We start from the raw sequence: 26,359 nt of genomic DNA on the forward strand, positions 1-26,359 counted from the left end.
TCCTGTCCTCAAGGTGACTTGTAGCCAATCACGAACTGATTTGAGAGTTTCAAAGCCTGATGCCCTTGCCTCCAGTGGGGACAGCTCTGGAGTGGGCTTTATGATCCAAAGGTCCCTTACCCCATAAGGCTCAGGCCAAGGCTAAGCTTCTACGAGCACATACCCTGCTCAGCTCTGCCCCTTCCCTATCCTGCTTCCCTTGCTCCTTCCTTCACATGCACACAAACTCCTGTTGCTGGTTCTGCTTCCCAGGACCCTGATCTTGTCCCATAATCCGGGGTGAACATGGAAGCTCTCTATTTGACCACAGGGGCCACAGCCTCCATAGACTCATCCCAGACTCTGTGTGGACTTAGGTCTCCTCCATTCCTAGGCCAAAGTTTCCTCACCTATGAATGAGAACTTTAGGCTGGCCTTAGTTAGTAAAACAACAACACAACATACATACAAACAAATTAAGAGAAAACACTTTGCCGAACTTTCTGGGTGAGGTGTGGTAGACGATTCAGATGAGCAAGACTCAGTTCTTTCCGCCACGCAGCTCACAGCCCATTTACTCAGTTCACAAGCATTTATTGGAGGCAGCCGGGCCTAGATGACTCAGCGGCCTGCCCTGCCCTGCCCGTAAAGGGCTCACAGACTGATGGAGAGAAACGACTGCTCCAATTTGGGGAAAATAACAGAGGCAGAAGCTAGACTGGTGCTTGGAGAAGGTGGTAAAGGCTTTCTCTGAGGTTCTAGGAAGTATCTGAGAGGAGGGAGAAAGGGCATTTCAGGCAGAGGGAACAGCATGTCTGTAGGCACAAGGCATAACACAGCATGCTGTGTCTGGCTGGGGAACCAGGAGCCCTTTGCTATTATTGATGGGTACAAGGAGTGAGGAAGCAGGTGAGGTTGGGGAGGCCAGGGGGGTCCAGGTTTAGGGAAATGGTGGGTGGTGGTAGAAGAATTTTTTTTACTTATTTATTTAAAATATATTTTTATTGATTTCAGAAAGGAAGAGAGAGAGATAGATAGGAACATCAACAATGAGAGAGAATTATTGATTGGCTGCCTTCTGCATGCCCCCTATTGAGGTTGACCTGCAAACCTGGGCATGTGCCTTTGAACGGAATTGAACCTGGGACCCTTCAGTCTGCAGGCTGATGCTCTATCCACTGAGCAAAACCAGCTAGGGCATATTTTATTTTATTTTATTTATTTTATTCTTTCCATCACCATTTATCCCCTCTATGCCCTCTTTTTCCTCCACCCTAGAATTTTTAATGCAGAAGGAACAACATGGTCAGATTCTTATACAGAAAAACCACTCTGTCCTTATAGTGGAGGGCAGAGGGGAGGGGCCCAGTGAGATGTTAAGACTGTGGGTTGGGAAAAGAGGGGCAGACTCAGGGGGCATTGCAGGGGCTGCAACAGTGGGATTTGGTGCTGCACTGGGATGTGGGGTGTGAGGGGTTGGGAGATGGGAGGGGATGAGGATGGCAGTCTAGCTCCTGGCTTGGACAACTGGCAGTGCCCTTCACGGGGTGGGGCATGGTCTATGAGGAGGGCAGGTTTGGGACCTGCTGAGGGGAGATGCCTGGGGGCCTCCTGGAGGGTCGCCCTGTGGGTGGTTGGTGGGCGCTCTGGGATTCAGGCAGGTCCAGGCTGGAGGTGGGGTTTTGGAAGTTGCCAAGGTCTGAGTAGTGAGGTGGGGGTGGAGGAGAATGAGGGAATGTGTATCCAGGAAAGAGAAGGAAAACTCCTCAGACTGGAGGATCTGTGAGGGACCCTTTGGCTTGGATGCTCTCAATGGGCTCCTGGCCTGTGGGGATATGCCTCCTCAACACCCTGGCAGATTCTCATCCTGGACTTGCTCTCAGCACCATCCACTTCCACTAGACCTCCCCTCCTCCCCTCAGAGGGCACTCACCCACCCGGGACCTGTGCTGGGGAGAGTCAGGGAGGCTGGATGGGGAGGCAGTGGCCTTCTGAGCATCACGCATTCATCTGAAGAACGCTCACTGAGAACTGATCTGTGCTGGACCCAGGGTCTCCGGGGGTCCCTTTCCTGCCTGGCCAGCTGGTTACAGAGTCCAGAAACTCCTGGAAACGTCTCTGCCTTTGGTAATCCCCACCATGTCCTGAGGGCACACTTCGTATGTGTGTGTTTGTGTATGTGTGTGTGTGTGGTGATGGCTGAACCAGGATCTGAGGTTCCCAGGCTCAAGTGCCCACTGCGTGGTCCTGGCCTTCTCTCCAAGGTCCTTGTGACCCCCTCTGCTCTCTACCCCATCATTCCCTACCTGGTCTGCAAGGTACTGAGAAAATCACATTTATTAAGGGTTTTGACATCTCCTATTGCCATATATCAAATGCCTGCCATGAAACCGTCTTCCCCTGGGGCTCAGGGCCCTGAGGCAGCACTGCCCCCCAGGGCTGGCCCCTGGCTGGGCTTCCTGAGCCCCAACAGCCCCCTTCCTCGCATGCTTTACTGCAGCAAGTGCCACTGCCCTGTGTGGCCTCGGGGAGCAGGTGGGGGACATGGTGGTCCCCGTTGCCAACCTCACAGGTCACGGGTACCCACCTGCATCCACCACGGCCGAGCTGGCCTTCATTAGGACAGAGTTCCCATCTTGGGGGTGGTCTCCCTGGGAGAGGGCATAGGGGGGGCACGAATCGTGCAGGCGACTCCGGCGCCGAGACCGGTGGCGCCTGGGGCCCACGATCTCCAGGCACCTCTTGCCCACCAGGTAGGCGACCTCACTGAGGTTGAGCAGGATGCAGATCACAGCCGTGGCCACCATGAAGTAGGTGAAGACCTTCTTCTCCGTGGGCCGGGAGATGTAGCAGTCCACGGTGTGGGGGCAGGGTGCCTGGGAGCAGGCCACCACGCGGGGCATGTCGTAGTGGCCCTCGTAGAGGCGGTGGAAGGTGTAGAGGAAGCCGGAGTCCACGGCGGCTTTGAAGACGAGGCTCAGCAGGTACGTCCACCAGAGGCCACCCCGCTTCTTGCTTGGGTTGTCGTATAGGGACGGGGCGTTGGGCCCGTGCTTCAGGCGGTGCCTCCGCTCCCGCTCCTCCCGGTAGGCCACGTGCATGACCACCAGCAGCGAGGGGCAGGTGACCAGGATGAGCTGCAGGGCCCAGAGGCGCACGTGGGACACGGGGAAGAACTCATCGTAGCACACGTTGGGGCAGCCTGGCTGCTTGGTGTTGCAGATGAAGTCCTTCTGCTCGTCATCCCACACGTCCTCTGCCGCCACCACGAACACCAGCACCCGGAAGATGAACACCACCGACAGCCAGATGCGGCCGAGCGCCGTGGAGTACTTGTTGACCCCGCTCAGGAGGCCCTGCAGGGACCCCCAGTTCATGCTGGTGGCTCCTCACGCGCCTACTCAGAGAACCTGGAAAGGGGTGCCCTTTATTAAAGGTGTGATCGGCAGATCTCTTTCACAACCACCGTGTCCTCATGTCCTCACTTGCTATGACTTGGCAGGGCAGGGATTGCCACTGGCCCCATTTCACAGGGAGGGCCCAGAGAGGCACAGTCGGAAGTGGCGGAGCTGGTCTTGAACTTCTGTCTTCCAGTTCCAAATCAGGGGATATTTTATTCTATAAAGTAATAGATACGTGTGAGGGATAATCGTCCTGCCAACCTCTGACTCCTTTCAGTCCTGTGGGTCACCGACTTCTAGAGAAGCAGGAAGAAGGTGTGGATTAACTGATCCACTCTGCCGTTTGCTCCAAGGCTGGACCAAGGCTGGACCAAGGCTGGACCAGGGCAAGAGGGAGGGATGTGTGTCTTTATCCTTCAGTTTCCTCCAATAGGAGCCAGGCCCTGAGCCTTCCTATCAACCTCTTAGGCAGACACATGAGTGATATCCATTCTCATTCCTTCTCTCTGGCCCCAGGACATCCCTGCCTTGACTTTCCCTCCCAAACCAAACAGGCACTCTCTTTGGAACAATGGTGGCTTGGCATCATCCTGGCCCACCCAGTCCCCACCCTCTGGGTGTTGGTCCCATTTGCTGACTGTCCTGACCACAGTGGGTTCCTCTGGAATTGCTACCATTGTGGCTTTAGGGGAGGGACTGGGGCAGGGACGGAGGCGGGATTCTGGCACGGTCCTCCCCCCATTTACCTTTTCTCTCATGGTCATCCCCTTCTGCATTTGCTTAGTGGCTGTTTGCTAGCCATATCTCTTATTATTTCCATTCAGGTCCCTGTCCTGTGTGCTCCATCCTCCACATCCCCTAATTGGAGTATCATCATGTTCCATCTCTGACCCAGTCCCTCCTCTGTCCGTCTCAGATCTCAGTGTCTTCAGACCTCATGCCTTTGAGACATGTTCTGAGCATCCTCCTTCTCTCATGGACACTCAGATGGTCTATTTAATATCTTCTATGCCAGACTACCTTTCTGGAGGGCAGCCCCCTGTCTTATCATCTCTGTATCCACAGGACTCAGCACTGGGCCTGGCCCAGTGAACACACAATGTTTGCTAAACCAAATAGAAACGCCATATCTTCCCGAGTCTCTCCTCTGGTCCTCTGTCCTCTCTTCAGTCTGGAAGGACATTCATTCCCCTCTTTGGGGCTTCCCTGTTCCCCCCCACAGGGATTCTCAGTCCCCTCTGCTTTTCCCTGGAGCCCAGCCCACAACCAAGTTTCCCTGAGATCCTCAGACCTGTTGGCCCCTGTTTCCCAGCCCAGCCTCCTGCCTGATTTGGTCCTCACCTCTCTTGGGTCCGGAAGCTTCTCTCCAGTCCCTGGGCTGGCCCGTCTGCCTAAGGGCCTCCTAGAGGCAGCTTTTGTTCTTTACTGCCCTGCTGGGTGGGGCTTTCTGAGCCAATGAGCCAAGGAGAGTAAGCGGGTGGGCAGGCAGGCTGGCGGACTTCCCCGGGCACATATTCAGAGCAAACACCTGTGGCTCTTTTCTTCTGGCCCACGCCTTCTCCAGCCTGGCTGGGCATGGCTGGGTCGAGCTACCTGGTCTGGCAGGTATGTGGGTGAGACTGCAGTGAGGAGCGGGGGTGTGTGTGAGACTGCAGTGAGGAGGGGAGGTATGGGGGTCGGGAGCAGGAGCCTGCCTGGTATCCTCATTCTCCAGACCAAGGCCAGCAACAATGGCATTGCTCCTGTCCACTTTTTGTTGCTTTGTGCCCCCTGTCCCCAGGCCTTCCTCCTGCCCCTTTCTCTGGAAGGCTGGTTCCGAAGTCCTTAGCAGTTGACATTTATGGAAAGGGGCAATCTTGATTCATCATCCTACCGTGGTGGGGCATTTCTAGGGACTAGGGCTTGGGCTGCTGGTAAGGCGTGTAGGGATGGGAGGGGCTGGCTGTGTTCTAGACGAAAGGACCTACTGCCTTGGTGGAGACAAGAAGTGCAGGTGGGCGGCATGACGTGCCCCAGATATCAGTCCTGTGGCCAGGCCTCCGGGGAAGCTGGAGTGGACCCAGTGGGACTGCAGAGGGGCCTCAGGGCAGTGAAGGTTAATGTGTAGCCAGGGAGGGGCTTTGCCGCATTTCCCACAAGCATTTTATCTAGCGCTCCCTAATACCAATGATTAACATTTATGTGGCCTTTTACAGCCGGCTAAGCCCATGCACAACCATGAGCTCATCAGTCCTCTGAACAGCCCCACAGGTGCATTCACCCATTTGGACAGGAGTCGCAGTCCCTTTCCCAGAGTCCCGATGAAACCTGGGCTGGAATGCAGGCCTTCTGATGCCAGTCCTGAACTTTCGGCCGCCCCACGCCGCTCCCCACGTTCTAAGATGCATGCTCTTTGCAGGCCTAACACTGCAACGGGAGCAGGCAGCATGCCCCCTAGGAGTGCTGGGCACCTTTGCTGGGGGCCCAGCATGGCCCCCACCTGGCTGGACAAAGGGCAGAGAGAGTGACCGAATGACCTGATAAGGGTCACAAAGGCCGAGGAAGCAAAGGGCACCTTGAATCAGTGGAGGAGTGAACTTTTAAAAATTTTATTTAATATTTTATTGATTTTTTACAGAGAGGAAGAGAGAGGGATAGAGAGTTAGAAACATCGATGAGAGAGAATCATTGATAAGCTGCTTCTTGCACACCCCCTACTGCGCATGTGCCCGCAACCAAGGTACATGACCTTGACCGGAATCGAACCCAGAACCCTTCAGTCCGCAGGCTGATGCTCTATCCACTGAGCCAAACCGGTTTTGGTAGGAGGAGTGGACTTTTATTAATCCCTGGCCGTGGGTCCCACACACGAAAGTGGGTTGCACATCTGTTCTCTAATGAAACTCTCCCTCATAGCAACCATCCAATGAGGTGGCGCCACCATCTCCATTTTACACCAAAGGAAACGGAAGTGCCCAAGGCCACACAGCTGGGCGTGTGGCGGGAGCTCCCTTCCCACCGCCAAGGCTGCACCCGTGACAGATGCTGGGCCCACCCGGCCAGCCCAGTGCAGGCAGCCCCTCACAGGATGGTTTTCTTCACATAGTCCCGAGCGAGGTCTGGTAAGAGAGGAGGGGGAGCGTCTGAGCCCAGGAAGATGAGGTCCCCGGACAGGAGGTCCTGCTGTTTGCAGGGAGAGGCGCCGGCCGTCCTGGCTCTCCTTGCAGCCATGCACTCCCGGCACCTCTTGCTCACCAGGTAGGCCAGCTCCACGAGGTTGAGCAGGATGCACACGGCGGCCGTGATGACCATGAAGAGGGTGAAGATGTTCTTCTCCGAGGGCTTGGAGATGAAGCAGTCCACGATGTTGGGACACGGGGCCGCGTGGCACTTGACCACCGGGGGGAGGGTGTATCTGGGGTAGAACGAGTGGAACACGTAGAGGAAGGTGATGTCTATGCCGGCCTTGAACACCAGGCTGAAGACATACGTCCACCAGAGCCCACCCCGCTTCTTGCCGGGGTTCGGGTAGAGGCGCCCGCTGTCCTCCCCCACTGCCTCCTGGTGCTTCTTCTCCCGCGCCTCCCGGTAGGCCACGTGCATGACCACCAGCAGCGAGGGGCAGGTGACCAGGATGAGCTGCAGGGCCCAGAGGCGCACGTGGGACACGGGGAAGAACTCGTCGAAGCAGACGTTGGAGCAGCCCGGCTGGCGGGTGTTGCAGTCGAAATCCTTGTGGTCATCACTCCACACACGCTCAGCTGTCACCAAGTACACCAGCACCCGGAAGATGAAGACCAGGGACAGCCAGATGCGCCCGAAGGCCGTGGAGTACTTGTTGACCCCACTTAGGAGCGACTCGAAGATCCCCCAGTTCATGGTGGATCCAGGTGTCGGCTGCTGCTGCTGCTGCTGCTGCTGCTGCTGCTGGGGAATGATAGTAAGAGTCTCCCACATTTATCAAGTAGTCACTGGGAGCACTTTAGAGAAACATGTCATTGTCTCTAATCCTTGCAGCCCCAGAGGAGCTAGGTTCTATCACTGAACCCATTTTACAGATGGAGGAAACTGAGGGTTAGAAGGGTGATACAAGGTTACACAACTATTAGGTGCAGAGCTGGGATTGGAGCCTAAGTAGTTAAGTAAAGAACCCGACTTTTATCCATAAAAGTGGGTGAAGGCGAGTCCAGGGAGCCCCTCAGTCCTCTCAGGGCCTGTGGCTCTGGCCTTGCAATCCTGCAGAGCCAAGGCTTACGTAGGCGGGACATTCTGCCTTCTCCTTCCGCTCCAGCCCTGGCCCTCCTCCTCAGGGGGGTGAGCCTTAGGAAGACTTCTCTCCTTTCTGGGCACTGCTCACTCCTCTTAGGCAGCCCCTCCCCAGGGAACCTGCTCTTTGCCTTTTCTTTGACTTGGCGGATTAGGTTGGAGAGGAGGCTGGAAACTTGCCCACAAACTCCCACCTGGTCTAACACTCAGTTGAATTATCTAGAACGCATCCTGCTCAGGTGCAACTCACCTGAAGCAAGGCCAATGGCAATCCAGCTGAAAGATAAGATAGGGGTCAACGGCTCTCTTTATACAATAAGCTTTCTCGAGTAGCCTGGTAATGCAGTGTTTACCAAACTGGTGTTCCATGGAACCCTATCCCGTAGGCTGGCTATTGGAGTAGTGAGAGAAAAGGAACCGGTGTTCAAGAAAGGAAGGCGAGCCAAAACTGGTTTGGCTCAGTGGATAGAGCATCAGCCTGCGGACTGAAGGGTCCTGGTTCGATTCCGGTCAAGGGCATATACCTTGGTTGTGGGCACATCCCCAGTAGGGGGTGTGCAAGAGGCAGCTGATCTATGTTTCTCTCTCATCAATGCTTCTAACTCACTCTCTCTCCCTTTCTCTCTGTAAAAAAATCAATGAAATATATTAAAAATAAATAAATAAAGATTATAACTAACATTTACTTGATGTTTAAAAAAAAAAAAAAAGAAAAAAAAAGAAAGGAAGGCGATCATTGTGAAATAGGCCCCTTTCTGTGACCAGGCGAATGGACTCACAGGGTGAATCTCCCACAGGGGGACAGAATATACAGTATTGTCCAGACTTCTTTGACCACAGAATCCATTTTCATCATCCTATGGAATCGCCTTGTCGAGACACCAAAATGGGAGATGCTGCTGATGTTACTCCTGCTGGCGAGTCTGGTGTGCTAGACACAGGACTCAGGTTTGCCTCCATGTCAGGAATGGGACTGCTGTTCAGAGTGAGGGGCACCCACTTTCTCTCTTGGAATTCTTCTGTCTGGTACTTCCCGGGAGAGGCCAGGCACTAGTCCCACCCTGCTGGTCCCCAGGACCTAGGGAGCTTGTCCGCACAGCCTCTCTCTTTAAGGGGCTCCTGATGCCCTGCTGACTGCTGCTCCCGGCTGAAGGTCACCAGGCTGTCTGACCCCCAGGACCTGCAGCAGTCAAGCAGGGTAATGGTGAGAGCCAGTACTTGTTGGGTGTTTATGCGGCGCCAGGCTCTATTCTGAGCCCTTTGCATGAATCAATGCAGCAGCAACTATAGGAAAGGGTATGATACTTTTTATTCCCAATTTCTGGATGAGGAAAGTGGAGCACAGCGAGGTTAACTCATCTGCTCACAGTTATACAGCTGGTAAGTGGCAGAACTGGGATCGGAACCCAGGCAAGCTGGCTCCAGAACCCACACTCTGGGGCTAGGCCCCTTTCCTGGAAAGCTGCCTGGGTGTCTGGTCTGTGCCCACTCCCTCCTCTATCAGGTAGGTCCTGGCTGAGGGAAGCTGGGGTGTCTGCTTTCTACCCTCTCTCTCCACTGTTCTGTCTCCACCCCCTTCACCGGGAAGTGGGGCCCCTGTTGTGAATCATCAGCTGGGCTTTGCTCAGTCCTGCTAAGGGGGTGGAACTCCTGGCAGCTTCTCAGGGAATAACTAGAAGGCTCCAGCCCTGAATCCCCAGAGGCTCTAGACCCAGCCCGTGTGGGGTGGGGCAGGACAGGGCTGTGCAGGCCCAGGCAGCACTGCTCGGCTTGCCCAGCTCCCGATTTCCCTGTGAGCTCCTCTCCATTCAATCCCTGCCTCCCACCTCAGTTGGGAAAATCCCAGAGCAGAGCAGGGAGGGGCCCTTTATTTCTCCACCATCAGGACCCAGGGTGGCGGGTAAGTCCAGGCCACCTTCCTCAACTCTCCCCCAGAGAGGTTTTCGTCTGCCAGGTGTACCAAGGGACAGGGTACATTTGGGTACAGATGACCTTACCTGAGTGGCTACTCCTCAGGGCTCTCCGGCGACTGGCTCCTGACAGCCAGCAGTGGACTCAGCAGGCAGCCGGAACTCATGTCAGAACCAGAGAGGCATGCTTGGGGAAGCCCATTCCTGGGATGGAACCCGAGAGAGTGCTGCAGCTTGGGTGTGGCGCCAGCCTAGGAAGGGGAGGAGCCGCCCTTAGCAGGGCGATTGGCCAGGCTCCACCCTTCCCAGGCTGCCTCCGAAGTGGCCCAGAAACGTAGATATTCACTCCTCCCAGGGTGCCCAGCCCAGAATCCTGGCATCCTCTCAGGAGAGAACCACAGGTCCACTCTGACTCCCTGCTTGTCCTCCCATCCCAGGCGTTGTGTGGGAGTAACCTAGAAATTTCTGAAAATTCCCCTCTGTTACTTCTTGGTCTCCAGACTCTCCTCTTTCTCTGGTTGCTTCTCTGTGGCCTTCCATTCCCACAGCTTCAGTTACCTTTGGAAATGCTGTGACTCCCAGATCTGTCTCCAGCCTAACTGCCTTTGCTCCATCAATTGTCTCCACTTGAATGTCCTTCTCTCACCTTCCTTCCTTCCTTCCTTCCTTCCTTCCTTCCTTCCTTCCTTCCTTTCTTTCTTTCTTTCTTTCTTGTTTTATTTATTTAAAAAATATATTTTATTGATTTTTTACAGAGAGGAAGGGAGAGGGATAGAGAGTTAGAAACATCAATGAGAGAGAAACATCGACCAGCTGCCTCCTGCACACCCCCTACTGGAGATGTGCCCGCAACCAAAGTACATGCCCTTGACCAGAATCGAACCTGGGACCTTTCAGTCTGCAGACCGATGCTCTATCCACTGAGCCAAACCGGTTTTGGCTCTTTCTTGTTTTAAAATAAATATACTTTTATTGAGTTCAGAGAGGAAGGGAGAGGAGAGAGAGATAGAAACATCAATGATACGAATCATTGATTGGCTGCCTCCTGCATGCCCCCTACTGGGGATCGACCCTGCAACTCAGACATGTGCCCTTGACTGGAATCCAATTTGGAACCCTTCAGATGTTTCTGACCCCACACTCCTGCATCTGGCCCCACACCCCTGCATCTGGGGTCTCATACTGCTGGATCTGAATCTCACCTGTTCCTTTTAGAGCTGGGAAATCTCCCTGTTTCTCTGCTGTGTGCTGAGACATGTGCCATGAGGGGTGTCCTGAGAAGACGCCGAGTGTGATGCAGGGCAAACTTGATGGGTTGGGGTTCTTATTGCCCCTGCCCGCAGAGGGCAGTGATGGCACAGAGCCTGGCATAGAGGAAGCCTTTCCTGCGACTGTCTCTGAGGTATGTAAACTGTCCACACACACCTGACATGGGGTAGGCATTCACAAGAAAATGTCTTTCTCCCCCTTACTTTATTCCTATGCCCTTTCTCTCTGAGACACAGGGAGGTAGAGCAGGGAGGGGGAGACAGATGTCCTCATCAGAAAAAATCTCATGTGGATGGATGCTGTCTTTGTGTTAAAAAGGCAAAACCTGGGCCAGGCAGTGACTGTTGGAGAGATGGGGAGGGCAGGCAGGGAGCGCCTGGGAGTGTTTCTCATTAGTGCGTAGACATGGCCTGTTGGCCTAATTAACTCTAAGATGCCCTTTATCAGCAGGTCACACGGGGCCAGCATTAAATGGACAGTGTGTCTAAGATCCACAAACACTGCAGGTCCCCAGCCAGCACAACGCAGTCCCACGTGTGCACATTGTTACACACAGGCCACTTACAGGCTCGGTGTTGCACACACATGGGGCAGTGTTCTTTGTTTTTGTTTTACATTTATTTCTCGATTTATTTTTTAGAGAAAGGGAGGAAGGGAAGAGAGAAACATTGATTTGTTGTCCCATTTATTTATGCATTCATTGGTTGTCTCTTGCTTATGTCCTAACGAGGGATTGAACTCACAATCTTGGCATATTGAGATGATGCTCGAACCAACTGAGCCATCTGGCCAGGGCTAGTGCTTTGTTTTGTTCACTGCTGTACCCCGGAGCCTAGAATGGTGCCTGGTAGCAAGTTGGGTCTCCATGTATGTTTGTCGAATGAATGACGTATGAAATGCACACACCCTACAGAGAGAGTCACACACATCTATCCCCCTTCCCATCTTCCCATCACACTGTTGCCCAGTACAGGGGAGAGGAGACATAGGAATGGGTCAGCTACAACACTGTGAGAGGTGCTCTAAGAAACATGTCACAGAGGAGGGAGTGTCAAGCTCTGCTAGTGGGGAGCCAGACCAGTGACACTGAAGTTGGGTCTTGAAGGATGTGCAGGAGATCACCCAGAGGAGCTGAGGGGGAGAGGTGTTTGAGGCAGCGGGCACACATGTGCAGAGGACTCTGGGAAAGACAGACAGTCAAAGAGCTTTTGCGTGTGGGCCAGCTGGGGAGCGATGAGGGCACCAAAAGGAAAGGTGCCTGGAAGGTCAGCAAGGACCTTCTTAACCATTGAAGACCCGGAACACTCTGCTAAGGAACTTGGATTTTTCTCTGTGCAGAGGAGGCCGGGGGGAGCCGCTGGATTGGTGGTTGATTCTCACGATTCTCCGTAGTTATGTTGTGTGAAGTCACCACGAACACTCAATCAGGAAACACTGAAGTTGGCCGGTGGGGGGAAATACAGGGTTAAGTTCTTGCGAGCCTCTGGTTGCAGTATTTTCACCAACCTGAACAGCATATAACTTTGTTTTATATGTGTTTCTATTTCAAGACACCTTATCTCACATATATTGTTGAATCATTGACCCTGAACTCAACGGCCAACAGCTCTCTGACTGGCGCCTGAACAAAGCTCACCTCACGCACGTATCTCCCCCGCTTGAGGCACATCACGGGCTTCCTGCACTTAGAACCGCTGGGTGGCACTGCGTGACCACGATGGTTGGGGGCCAATCAAACAGCAAAACCACTTTCTAAAAGCACAAAAATGTGAAAAAGTGGCAAAAAATTGATCTCAGCTAGAACATTTGTTTGCAGTAGGAGAGCTCAGACGAGAGGTCAGAGTGTTGCCTTGTTCAGTCTTAGCTGGGAATGTGCATGTCGGGAGCCTCAGGTTTTTCACTGCTCTGTGCGTGCCCATGAATGACTGCGAAAGCACCGTGAGTATTGATGTATGGTTAAACAAATACATCTTAGTGAGCATACAAACACATAAATATTGAAGTCCTGAATGAGGACCATTGAATGTTTAGAAAGCTCCCAATGTTTGAGAGAGGAGGCATGTGAGATCACGAAAAAAAGTTACTGCAATGATTTGGGCAGGAGATGAGCCAGAAATGATCGGGAAAGTGGATAATTACGACTGGTGGTGTTTGGGGTCTGACTGGTTGTAGAGGGGAGGTGGGAGGAAGACCCAGGATGGTTCCTAGTTTGCTATATTGGTGATTTGGCAGGTGGTGGGTGTATGGATAGAAGTAAGGAATACAGGAGGAAAAGATGTTTGTTCTTAAAATATATTTTTATTGATTTCAGAAAGGAAAGGAGAGAGAGAGAGAGAGAAAGAGAGAGAGAGAGCGAAATATCAATGATGAGAGAGAACCACTGATTGGCTGCCTCCTGCTCACCCCTCACCGGGGATCGAGTGTGCAACCCAGGCTCGTGCCCTTGTTTGGAATTGAACCTGGGACCCTTTAGTCCACAGGTAGATGCTCTATCCACTGAGCCAAGCCTGCTAGGGTAGAAAAGCTGGTTTTTGAGGGGGAGGGGGTAAGGTGATGCTCAGGTTTTTCCCAGATGTTTGGGAGTTGGTAGGGTCAGTGTCTTATGTGCTGAGTGAGGGTGTGGAGGACAGCCACATGGACTGTCCACAGCCAGTGTTGACAGGAATGGCTGGAATCCTTAGCCCCAAAGAGGGTGGTGAGAGTCATTGGAGTGGACGAGGCAGCTTTGGGAGAGTGTGCTGAGTGAGAAGAGAGTTCAGGAGGAGCATTGACATTTTACGAAGCAGACAAGAAAGAGTTGCCTTCAGAGGAGAAAGAACAGCCAGGGATAAAGAAACCAGGGTAGGCAGGTAAGGGGAGAAAGCCATGAAAGAGCCACCCAAGGAAACCCACCTGCAGTGAGGCCATTTGAGGTCCCTGGTGATCTTTGCCAGAGTAATTCAGCGGAGTGGTGGGGACAGAGCTCGAGGGCAATGGGCAGAGAAAGTGCAGCTTGCACCTTGTCAGGGAGGGAGACAGGCAGGGCAGCGGGCAGAGGGATCAGGGCTGAAGAAGACTTCACTTCTTCCGCTCATCTAAGCATGCCTAGACAAATGGGAAGGAACCTCTGGACAGTGCCTGTGCTCTCTATGTCCCCTAAATTTCCAGCCCAGGCATTTCTGACTTTTCATCATCTTCAACATGTTCTGGCTCAGGCTGACTCTTCCCTCAGCCCCCACTTCAGGAGAAGGTCCTGGCCTCCTTGGTTCCTATCTGTTCTCTCTGTTAATGGGTGTGGGACATGGGGGTTGGACTCTCTCTGGAGACCAACACTCTTACCCCTGATGCTCCCTCTGAATATAGCAGGCTAAGGGCAGTGTAAGCACTGTGGCCTGGAACCCCACCAGTTAACCATCAAGACTACTGTTCCCAAAAGAGAGAAAACTTTTTGGTCCTGGGGAAGAAGAGAAGTTGGTCTGTGGGGCTGTAACAGTGGGAACTGTAACCTACCCTCCATTCACTTGAGATTGCTTCTGCAAATGCTGACTCTGGCTAATATATAACTTGCAGATAAACAGCATCCTATCTAATAAAGAGGGAATATGCTAATTGACCACCACACCCTTACAAAAATGTCAGTGCTCACAGTCAATAAGGAGGGAATATGCTAATTGTCTGCCACTCCCTCAAAGATGGTGGTGCCCAGAACCACAGGACGCCCAGGGCCAGCCCGAGGTGCAGGCAAGCCTTGGATGGTGGCTGCCCAGCTTCCCAGCTGCCCAGGGTTACCCGAGGCTCAGGTAACCAGGGCCAGCTGAGGCTTGCTCTGCCAGCAGTGGCAGCAGCAGAGGTGTGATGAGGGCATTGCCTTCCCCTGATCGCTGGGTTGCCTTCCACCCCTGAGGGCTCCCAGACTGTGAGAGGGGGGATGCTAGGCTGAGGGACCCCCTCTCCCCCACATGCACTGGGCCTCTAGCGTTTGTATAAGAATCCTAGGAACTAACTTCAGAAGATACAGACTCCAACCTTCAGTCACCCCAGTTCCGAAAGATTTGCTGACCTTCAAATGTAAAACCAGGATGACAAAGACAGGATGACCACACCAGACCATCACTTGACCAGTTTCGAGGTCCTTATTAAAATAGATGGTGCTGGTTTGCATGTAGAGAAGTTTTCAATCCCATCCTCTTGATTTCTTTGTTCTGCTTTGCCTCTCCCTCCTTATAAAGGAGGGCTTTGTGATGAGAGTGCCTCACCTTTTCAGGTGGCTGGCACTTGAATAAATCAGTTTCCTTTTTCACCAGCATCTGTCTCATGAGTTTAATTTTTGTGGCTGCAGGCAGCAAAAATTGGGTTTCAGTTATAGGGCCAGATGGTTTCCATTCATTCTGCTTGGAAGAGATAGAAAAGTGAATTGATGCCCCAATGGGAACAGCCCATTGACTGACAGAAGTTAGGGAATAAATCCACCTGCCTCCGAAATAAGAAATTAAGAATATACAACTCATGTAAAAACTGCTGTTTGAATTTTTAAACCCTGCTAAGGCAATTTTCCTGTGCCTGGGACCATAACCTTTGGAGATTAACCACTGAGTTCTGCTTCTGCAAGATAGGGCCACATTCCAATGTCCAGCAGGATGTGACTGGAAATGACCCTACGGGCTGACCCCAGTTTTTAGAATATAGTCTTTAGGTTTCAGAATTTAGAACAAAGAAAAATTCCTGTGGTTTGAACTGTTGCAGAGTTCCCGAGCAGTCGGATGGTGCAGGGGGAAAATTTGAAGAGACTTGCTTTGTTCATTGCGCGATGGGCTTAGGGAGGATGAGTTCAAGTTCTGGGCAAGTTTACAGGCAGAACTTTCTTTTCTTATTAAAAAGCCAGCCCTATGTACACTTAGTGGTTATCTCGATGCTGGCCTTGAAAAACAATGCTGTTCTATTCAATTGAAAAGTGCACCTGGCATGGTATTGAGATTGTGGGCATATCTGGTCTCTGGCCTGCAAGGTCAGACAGCTAAGTTTATCTTCATCATTCTTCAAACGGGCTAAAGCAAACTAGAAAGCAACATTTTATCTAGGAAGAACAGCAGAAAATTCCAAACAACAATTTTATACAGAATGGGGGTTTTCCTTCTCAGAACCTTTAAAAATAACTACCTGCCCCTAAAGCAGCGCAGTCGTTTGGAGTCCGCCTGCGTGTGGTACTCTTGCGGCTGCCCTGGCAAGATATTTCAATAAATTATTGCCTGCTTTTTAAAATAAATCATCAGCCTCCGGTGGTCTTATTTTGAACCCGGGATTCGACCCCACAACAGCCTCCCCACCCTTCTGTTGAGATAACTGTGAGGCCCATGTCCTACTTTCCCCCCAGGGACCTGTCCCTAGTAGGCTCAGTTGGCTGTGGAGGTGACTCACTCCATCACATACCCTTTATCAACATCCTTCCCTTCCCTGCCTCACTTCCAATCTCCGTGCTGCAATTTCCCAGGGCTACCTTCCAAATAGACAACTTGCATGCAAATCCATGTCTCACACTGGGCTTTTATTATTTACTTATTTATTGAATTGATCGGAGTGACATTGGTTAATAAAATTATATAGGTTTCAGGTGTACAAATCTATAATACATCATCTGTATACTGTATTGTGTGCTCACCACCCCAAGTCAAGCTTCCTTCGATCACTATCCACCCTTTACCCTCTTCTACTTCCCTCTACCTCCCTTCACACTTGGCTTTTGGAAGAGCCCAAACTGAGACAACTCTTGCTTGAATAGACAGCAATCTCATTTCCTGTGGAATTCTCTCATCCTTATTCTAACCAGCCACATCTCACAGAGCTTGCTCTCCTATTGACTGTTAATTGACCTGAGGTGGGAATGGTCCCAAATTGAATGAATTAGTTATACTTCTTTGCTCAGTAGATTGGCCCACTGTGACAACATAACCCACCCTGACCCTTCCCTTGGATTTTTTCTTTTCTTTTTGCACTTAAACAACTTATTGATTTCAGAGAGGAAAGGAGAGGGAAGGAAGAGCTAGAAACATCAATGATGAGAATCATTGATTGGCTGCCTCCTATGCGCCCCCTACTGGGGATTGAGCACTGCAACTTGGGCATGTGCTCTGACTGGGAATCAAACTGTGATTTCCTGGTTCATAGTTCAACACTCAACCACTGAACCCCACTGTATGGGCTTCCCTGAGACTTTTGAACACGGGGCAGAAGTATCCGTCTGGTGACAAAAATTCAATGTGAAGTGGGCTCTGGATCGGTTCGTGGCCTGCTGTTTGGAAATGTTCTGCTGTATAGACAAATGTTTCTGGGACAGAAAGGAAGCAGAAACAGGAGAGGAGCAAGTGAGTGCTTAGAAGGCATCTGTGTAAGCAGCTCCATTCATCTTTGGAGCCCAGTGACACGTTTTCATTCCCACATGCAGATGAGCACTATACTGTCCCTATGCCTGAGCCTGTTTCATTTAGGTTTCTGTCACTTGCAACCAATACTTTGTAATCTTCTAACAGGTTTGCCGTTTAACAGAGCCTGGTGCACAGTAGGTGTTTAATTAGTATTTGTTGACTGAACTTCACCTTCTGGCCCTCACCTCCCTCTTTTGGATGTTGGGTCAATAACAGGGTCTGATGGTAGGTGTACAGGGAGGACTGCATGAAGATGATGATGATGATGATGATGATGATGATGATGATGATGGGGGTGAAGTGGGAGGAATGGCTTGGAGACACTTTTCCTTTCAAGCGAATCAGATAAAGGAATGAAAGTTTATTGACTCTGTTATGAGTATGAACTAGCCCAATTCCTTGCATACATCAGAGTATAAACTGGGGACCTGGAGGCAAATGCTTTGCTTGGCCTTCATGATGCTAAAGAGACATTTCAATTAATTGCCAACATGTACAAATCTGGAGACTCCACATGAAAACATGGATGGGGGCTGGCAACTTATTACCCATATTCCCTGTGGCATCAATAGCTGGAGTGACCATCAGCTGCCCCCTTTTGAGGGGGCATCCACTCTTCAGTTTGCTACAGACCCCACCAGGTCCCTTCACTCATGCATGCTACTACCATTATCTCCAGCCTGGAGCTCTCACTGGTGCTCCAGCCTTGTTCAGCCTGGCCCTTAGTCATTTGAGATTGCAATCCTGGACATTCTCAGACAACCTTCCCAACAGCCTTGCAAGGTGGGTGTCCTTAGCCCCATTTTACAAATGATAAAATGAGGGTCAGGGGTGAAGTGATTTGCTCCAGGTCACACTATTAGGGAATAATGGAGCTGGGGTTGTAGCTCAGTTCTTTCTGACCCCAAAGTTCCTTTTGTGTCACAGCATGGGGACTGTCTGACTGCATTTTTAGGAGTAGGAGTAGGTGGAGAGGTTTTTACTATTATTTAAAAAAAAATATTTTTTTAAATTGATTTCAGAGAGGAAGGGAGAGGGAGAAGAGATAGAAACATCAATGATGAGAGAGAATGATTGATTGGCTGCCTCCCACATGCCCTCCTCCCTCCAACCTCCCGCCTCCCACCTCCTGCCACAGGGGATTGAGCCTGCAACCTGGACATGTGCCCTTGACTGGAATTGAACCCAGGACCCTTCTGTCCGCAGGCCAATGTTCTATCCACTGAGCCAAACCAACTAGGGTGAGAGGTTTTGTCAGTGATGGGAAGTGGGAGGTGCCATGGATAGAGGCAGATAGGTTTGAGGGGAAGATGTACAGTCAGACTGGGACATGGCCAGTTGAAGGGACCACAGGCTGTCCAGGAAAAGGGGTCCACTCCTGGGTAACTTTTAGGACATGGAAGCTGGGCCTGGTGGGCTTAGGTAAACAGAGAAAGGAATGGTTGTGGCTGATTAGTCAAGTGAGAGGCAGGAATGATGTCAGAGCCTAGGTGGCCGGAGATCAGGATTGGGGTAGGGGGAGGAGGAGGAGGGTAGGAATGGGGGGAGCAGGCCTGCTAGAGGGGATTGTGTGCCCAGATTTAGCGTATTGGGTTTGTACATGAGGGATTTACATGGGGAGATGTCCCAGGGAGAGTTGGCTGAACAAGGCTGGAGCACCAGTGAGAGCTCCAGGCTGGAGATAATGGTCACAATGATGCTGTGATGTCCAGGACAGACAAAATGACTCAAGTCGGGGAATCAGGGTCTCAGTATTGGCTGGAGGCTGGAGAGTTGCCTCCCACTCACTCTCTCTGACCTTCTACAAGGTAATGAGGATGCTCTTCCCTCCCCCCACTGGGCTTCCCCGGAGATGTTTGAGTAAAATGAATGAGACTGAGGCAGGCAGGGAAGGAGGGAGGGAGAACTGGTTATGGCTTCCCCTGGGCTCCAAGTGGATAATTACACAGCTCTTTCAGTCCCAGGACTGGGCCAGGAGGCAATCCATAAAGACAGCCTCTCAAAATTAGTGGGACTCCAAGGGGTTTGGGGCTCTAAGGAGAGCCATGATTAAGGGAGGCTGAGGCAAGATGAATGAGAGACAGGAAGACATTGTCTGACAGAAAGGGTCTGAGAGGCAAGGTCTGAAACAGATGGAGAGAGTTGAAGAGAAAGACAAAGGAAACTGAAGCCCAGAGAGGTTAAGTCACCTGCTCAAAGTCACACAGCTGTGAAGCTGGCATTTGGCCCCCGTCTGCCTCCTTAGCACATCATCTTAACTCACTCAGTGGTTCGACCTTTGTCTTCACTGAGAAGCCAGTGGGGAATGGACTGCAGTAAACCTGGACCAGTACCCAGGGAATAGCACTGATTTCTGGAGAAGGTGAGGAGGAAGATGGACCAACCTCTCCTTGTCCCTCAAGGATTCAGCTCAGACTGGGACCCCTCCCCCACTGAAACTGAGGGCTTGTCCTTTGCCCTACCAGCAAGCATTTCTTCCTCTATCTAGATCTTATGGAAGGGTAATTGTTTTATTTTCACGTCTCTTCTCCCCTAAGCCATGAGCCCTTGAAGGCAGAACTAGAGCTGCAACATCTCTATCCTGGCACAGAATGCACAGTACCTTTAAGCCCAGCAACAATGCAGTGAGGAAGTGTGATGATCATCACCCCCATTTCACAGATGAAAAAACTGAGGCCTAAAGAGGGTTAAGTAACTCCCCCCCGCCCCCCCCCCCCCGTTCATTTTGAACATGCCAAGATTACTTCTATCTAAAGGCTTTTGCATTTATTCTTTCCTGTCTGCAGTTTTCTGTCTTCAAATCTCCACAGGGCCATTAGGGTTAGGGTTAGGTTCAGGGCCAGACATTAGTGCCGTCTTGTTGTGTAACAGGTAACCCCACTATGTAGAAGCTTAAAAGAACAAATATTTATTGGCTCAAAGACTGTGGGTCAGGAGTTCCAGAGCAGCTCCACGACCACATTGTGGCTTTCATGGGACCTCCGCCCTCTTGCCTGTGTTGGCCCCTCCCTTCTTAAAAAAATATTACAAATTGTATTTTATGGTTGTGCTGATATAAGAATGGATATATTAATATTTTATATTAATTTTTCTTATTTGGCCTAAGATTTCTTCTTCCAAATTTTAACAGAAGTTGAAACATTTTGGGGGGTCCTAAAAGTATTGTGGGCCCTGGGCAGTGTGCCAGTTGTGTGGAGTGGATGAATTGGTCCCGAGTGGCTTAGCCAGCAGTTTTGGCTCAGGTTCTCTCATGTGGCTGCCGTCAGGATGTTGCACAGGCTACGGTCACAGGAAGGCTTTCCTGAGACTGGGACCCACCCCCGAGATGGGGTATTCCCATGGCTGTTGGCAGGAGGCCTCGGCTCCCAGGCACATGGACATCTCCTCAGGGCTGCTTGAGCATCCTCATGACATGGCACTGGCTCCCCCTAGAGTGAATAATCTGTAAGAGAGATGGAGAGTCAGAAGGAACCCACAGTGCCTTTTATGTCCCATCTTGGAAGTCACACACAGTCTCATTCCATTACTTCTGCCATATTATCTTTGTTAGAAGTGGGTCACTAAATACAGCCTGCCCTAAGGGGCTTATAGGGAGGGAAATTAAATTCTACTTTTTGAAGGCAGTGGATATATATATATATATATATATATATATATTAGTGGACATATTTTAAAAGAATTTGTGGATATATTTAAAAACTATCACACCTGGCTTCAGAGAGGCCATCCCTGACCACCAATTTCTCTCCCCACTGCCATCTCCCTAGTGCTAACAGTGTGGCGCCACTCGAAACTACCGTGTTCATTTATCTGCTTAGCTAGAAAGTAAGCTCCCTGAGATGGGGATCTTGTCTGTCTGTTCACTGCTACTACCCCAGGGTCTAGCACAGAGCCAGGCACCTACCAGTGTCTCATAAGTATTTGGTGAATGAACGAATGAGTGAGTGAACAAATGTGGTGGTGATGGTGGGAGAAGCAGGAACTACTTCAAGCAGGTGGTTGAGGTGTACGTGGAGAGGCTGAAGCTCTCCTGGAGGGGGATATCTTGGGATAGTTCCCAAAAACCCAGGGGTTTGGGAAGAAGAGGGGAGAGTGGTAAGGGGATGAGGCTGTCATGGGATTACTTGTGGCCAGGAGACTCAGATTGTTGGGTCTAGCAGGGGAGCCATGGATAGGAGCAGGTAGATTCAAAAGTATTATGACAGGTGCATAAAGGGGTATTCAGGACTCATTAGGCTGGATCCTGACAATGTCACCGAGGATTGAGGCCCTTTCTTTAGACCCACATTTGACTGGACGTTGCTCACCATTGAGTGCTGGAGAGATGGGCTCCTCCACTGGGCTGCTGCAAAACCAGCTCACCTGCCTGTACTGCTCCATTAAGCCTCTGGGAGGCAGCAGAGGCCCAGGCTTGGCTGTAACCCCAGCTCCCCAAACTCACCATCAGCCATCAGCCAACCATAAGCCAGCCATCAGCAGGGAGAAGCATTCCTCCACTGTCAGCTCTCAGATGGGTTGGGTGGAGGGGCGCTCAGGCTAAAGATTTAGAGTGTCTACGAGTTTTCTTTCTGGCAGATGAGAGGGTGGTGCTTGGGGTGGTGGTGGTGGTGCAGAACCTGTCTGACTTTCATAAGGGAACTTGGACTTGACCTAAGAGCAATGGGAAGTTTACAGAAGTGTTTTAAGCAGGGAAGCAACAGCATCAGATCTGTTTTAGAAAGGTCACTCTGGCCGCAGGAGGACGGACGATGGACACAGTGGCAGGGGTCCAGGTGGGCTAAGACCAGGGTCTGCGAGGAATCAGCCAGGCCTCTAGGCAGATGGTGGGAGGCTTCCTGGGAACAGCATAGTGGGCGTGGTGCCAGACCCCAGAATGAGCTCCCAACTGCAATGGCTGTGGTGGCAGAGGGCTCAGGACACGGAGGGGGCAGCCTCCAGTCACACATGGATGGTTTGCCAGGAAAGGTGTCAGGGCTGCAATATCAGGACCAGAGGCCTGGGACCCACTGAAGCACAGGTGAGGTGTAGACCTGGGCACCAGTCAGAATTTCTGACCAGACCTGACTCCCAGGAACAGCAGCCATTGTGGTATCTATGCTTCTCCTGCCCACACGCCCCTAAAGGTGCAGTTGCCAGACATCAGGGAAGATGTGGGGAGAAGATTCGTTTGGGGTTGACTCTGTTCTCGAGTTGACTACAGTCCTCAGCTTTCCTACAAAGGGCTACACCCAGGGGTCCCACTAGCCTTCACCCCACCTGGCTCCAGGTTCTCCTTCAGAGCCGGTGCTGAGTGGAGCCTGGCTGTGTGATTGGGTGGCCGTGTGCCGGGAGGTAGCTGTCAGATTGGGTGTGACAGAGCACACGGCTGCCTCCCAGGGCTCAGGGAGGGGCCTGCTCCTGCTTCCAGCCTGCAAGCTCTTGTGTAGAGGATGGAGGATTCCTCTCTGAGCCTCTAGAAAGGGTTGGGGTCTGTTTCCTTTTTCTCTTCACACGGACTATTTCCTACATCTGGAACATTCTCCTGCTGCTCCCGTTTATCTGGCCAACTCCCATTCATCTTCTATGTCTTAGTTTAAATGTCACTTCATTTGGAAATAATTTTAGTTTCTCAATTATTCTTGCTCAGTGCATCCTTTGTTTTTCCTACAGTGCATTTATTGCAAGTTATTATACTTTTATTTATGTGTGTGTTAACATCTTAATCCCTGAGTAGACTGGAAGTTCCCTGGAGGGAGGGGAAATTGTCTTTTACTTATCATTATATCCCCTGACCTAGCCCCATGTCTGGGACACTGTAGGTACTCCAAAATAATTATTGAAAGAGTGAATGAAAGAAGGGAGGAATGAATGCACTATGGATGCTCCCTGGGGACACCTTTGGTGTGTTGAGAATTCACAAAGCTGCAGAGTTAACCTAGCATCACCCCAGGTCATCAAATTTGCCTGATGGTAAGGAATTAGAAGCCTCATTTACTTATTAGTTAAATATTTTCCATGATAAAAGTAATGCATCTTCCTTGTCAAAACCCAATCAATAGGCATTATATTTTTATAATGCCTATTGATTGGATTGAAACAAATCCTGACACATTATGGAGTAGAATGCGAAGTCCACCTGGCTTTTAAAGAGAACATATGAGGCTTCAGAGACATTTTGAGCTTAAGAGAGGCCTGTGGTCCCAGCCCCTGTAGGCCAGGAGTCGCTCCTATGGATTGGGTACTGCCTTGGTGGAGTCTGAGAAGCTATTGTCAGGCGATTGTGCTGCTGTGGGTGTTGTGGCTGCAGACCACAGAGCGACTTTCACGGTGAGCCTGCATCTGTCTGGACTCCAGAAAGCAAGTACTGGCCTTACATAATGTGGAATCTGCTGCCAGATTCCAGGCAGGGCCTGGAGGGGAGTGATTAGGAGGAGAAGGGATGTAGGGAGGCGTCCTGGGGGTCATCCGGAGGGAAACCTCCTTGGTGGGGAGATAGAAATCTTGCAAGCAACCGAGGCAGAGAGTTCACTTACTAGGAGGAGTCCTGTAACAGGCCAGCTGTTTTTCTGAGGTGCAGAGCTGGCTGCCCCTGCTGGGGCCTTCAGAATTGCAGAGGACTGGGATGGGGTAGAAGGGGTGCCATTGGGTTGGCTGGAGTGGGCAACCTATAGCTAGTCTAGGAGGCCAGGAGTGAGTGAGTCATGGAGAATGGCAGTGTTACATGGAAATACAGATCAAGGAGTGGAATAAAGAACTCAGACCACAGCTCTGGACTTGAACCCTGGCTATGCCACTTTTAGTTACGTGACTTTGGTCAAGCCCCTTTCCACTCTGAGCCTCAGTTTCTCCACCTGTAAAAGAGGGCATCCTGATCTCCATCTTTAAGGTTATATTAGGACTTAGCTCTCTGCACATTAGAATCACCAGGGTAGTGTTTAAAAAACACTGATGCCCGGGCTTTGGTCCAGGCCAATTGAATCAGAATCTCGGGGAAGAGTCCCAGTGTGTAGGATGCTTTAAAAGCACCAGGCAGTTCTCTGTGCAGCCAGAGGGGCGAGCCCTGTAACATTGCCTTGTGATATCTCCAGCAGAGAGGGCAGAGAATGTTTCCCAATTAATCCACGGCAGCCTTCCCCGGCTTTGTGGTCAGTCAACAAGCTGTTTTGCGCTTCTAATTAGGCAGCGCTCCTTTTCTTAGCTGTCCCCTCTGTGTTTGCTCAGAGCTGCTGGGGACCAGGGCGGCCAATGAAGTGCTCTGGTGGGGATGCAGCTGCCTCCTGCCCAGTGGTCTTGGGTGTGACAGGCAGATGGACCTACAGGGAGAATAACACAAGGCCTAGAGCAAGGGCCCCCTTCCCATCCCTACCTCCCAAGAAAGCCAGAAAGAGATTGTGGCTTAATGCTTGAACTTGGCTGGGGAAGCTTCTGGCCATCCGGAGGGGCTTATAGACACACAGAATGCTGGGCCCTACTTCCAGAGTCCTGGATTCAGTCTATCTGGGGATTTAAAAAACATAACATAAAATAACAAAACAAAACAAAACAGAACAAAACAAAACCTCAATGATGATCATTAAAGCACTGAAAAGATGACTTTATTCAAGGTGGGGAGCTATCGCGATAGGTCTAGGGACCACTGTGATGGGATTTTGCAGTGAGGGAAAGAAATTGGACTCAACTCTGAACACAGCGAGGCCAAGTGGGAACTTACAGGCAAGGAGCAGGGTAGGTGTCAGTGGAGGGAAAGCCCCTGAGAGGAAGCATCAGCGGTAAGGGGAGGGGGCACGAGTTCTGGCTAAACCGACCTAGTGGGATTCTTGCTAAAGGTAGGCCAGGGCGATCAGACATCACCTGGGGATGGAGGAGGACGAGGCACTGATCGGATATGGAGGTTGGTCAGATGTGGAAGGTGGGCATTCTGGCCGAACTGACTTAGTAGGATTCTTGCTAAAATTGGGCAATGCGAGATGAACATGGAAATGAAGACCCATTGAAAAAGAACTCAGAGGAGCTGAGTGGAATTTGGCGGAGGAAGGATCTCTGTTGGGGTGGGGTCAAGAAGTGTGTTTATGACAAATTCCCAAAGTGAGGATACTGGCCCCAGGGCTGCACTTTGATAACTGCTGACTTACAGAGGCTCAGAGAGAAGTCAGGCAAACAGACAGACAGAATCTGAGATAAAGAAACCCAGGTGGGGAGAGAGAGAGAGAGAAAGAGAGAGAGAGAGAACCAGACTGTTTTCTGTCAGAGGGAGGTGGGTTTGGGGCTGGGTAAAAAAGGTAAAGAGATTAAAAACGCATAGACACAGACAGCAGTATGGTGATTACCAGAGGGAAAGGGGGTGGGGGAGGAAAAGAGGGTATAGGCAGGATAAATGGTGACAGAAAGACTTGACTTGGTGATGAACACACAATACAATATCCAGATGTTGTGTTATACTATACAATATTATACAATACATTGTATTATACTATATACTATTATACAATATTCAGATGATGTATTATACGTTTTTAATGCCTCGACCCTTTAATACAGTTCCTCATGTTGTGGTGACCCCCAACCATAAAATTATTTTTGTTGCTACTTCATAACTGTAATTTTGCTACTGTTATGAATCATAATGTAAATATCTGTGTTTTCCAACCTTTTGTGACCCGCAGGTTGAGAACTGCTAGCAGGGTCACCTAAGACCATTGGAAAACACAGATATTTACATTACGATTCATTAACAGTAGCAAAATTACAGTTATGAAGTAGCAATGAAAATAATTTTATGGTTGGAGGTCACCACAACATGAGGAACTGTATATTAAAGGGTCACGGCATTGGAAAGGTTGAGAACCACTGTGTTATAGAATCGTACACCTGAAACCTATATAATTTTATTAACCAATGTCACCCCAATACATTCAATAAAAAAGAAAAAAGAAAAAAGAAATAGGCTCAGAGAAGTGACAGCTCACGGACCTGCTCTGAGGCAGAAGTACTGAGGGGGCCAAGAGACCCAGGCACATGGAGGCAGAGTCGAGGAGGGACAAGGACCCCACACCCAGATCTAGGGAGGAGACCCCTCCCTGGTGCCTCACCCAGGTTGGGGAATGACCAGATACCTCAGGAAAGTGAAAGGCTGCCCCCAAAGACAGGCAGACAAGGAAATGCAGAGAAGGGAGACGGA

The 26,359-nt window shown here is 50.9% G+C and overlaps 2 protein-coding genes across 4 annotated transcripts; both read right to left on the reverse strand.

Moving 5' to 3' along the window:
- Nucleotides 1–2,342: 2,342 nt before the first annotated feature.
- GJB4 (gap junction protein beta 4) lies at nt 2,343–9,680 on the reverse strand. The gene is made up of 2 exons (XM_084873351.1): nt 9,623–9,680; nt 2,343–3,389 (listed from the first exon to the last, which is right to left on the reverse strand). Exon 2 carries the CDS (start codon nt 3,354–3,356, stop codon nt 2,553–2,555), a length of 804 nt encoding a protein of 267 aa, XP_084729477.1. The 5' UTR covers nt 3,357–3,389; nt 9,623–9,680; the 3' UTR covers nt 2,343–2,552.
- Nucleotides 5,960–9,734, reverse strand: GJB5 (gap junction protein beta 5). Of its 3 annotated transcripts, none has more exons than XM_084873352.1 (2): nt 9,623–9,734; nt 5,960–7,274 (listed from the first exon to the last, which is right to left on the reverse strand). In XM_084873352.1, exon 2 carries the CDS (start codon nt 7,236–7,238, stop codon nt 6,441–6,443), a length of 798 nt encoding a protein of 265 aa, XP_084729478.1. In that variant the 5' UTR covers nt 7,239–7,274; nt 9,623–9,734; the 3' UTR covers nt 5,960–6,440. The 3 variants fall into 3 exon arrangements, with proteins under 3 accessions (XP_084729478.1, XP_084729479.1, XP_084729480.1); XM_084873353.1 differs by having other exon boundaries at nt 5,960–7,277; nt 9,623–9,733; XM_084873354.1 differs by having other exon boundaries at nt 5,960–7,271; nt 9,623–9,730.
- Between the last annotated feature and the right edge of the window lie 16,625 nt (nt 9,735–26,359).

This window comes from Pipistrellus hanaki, assembly GCF_964339955.1.
Source record: "Pipistrellus hanaki genome assembly, chromosome: 2".
In the NCBI taxonomy this organism is placed as follows: Eukaryota; Metazoa; Chordata; class Mammalia; order Chiroptera; family Vespertilionidae; genus Pipistrellus; species Pipistrellus hanaki.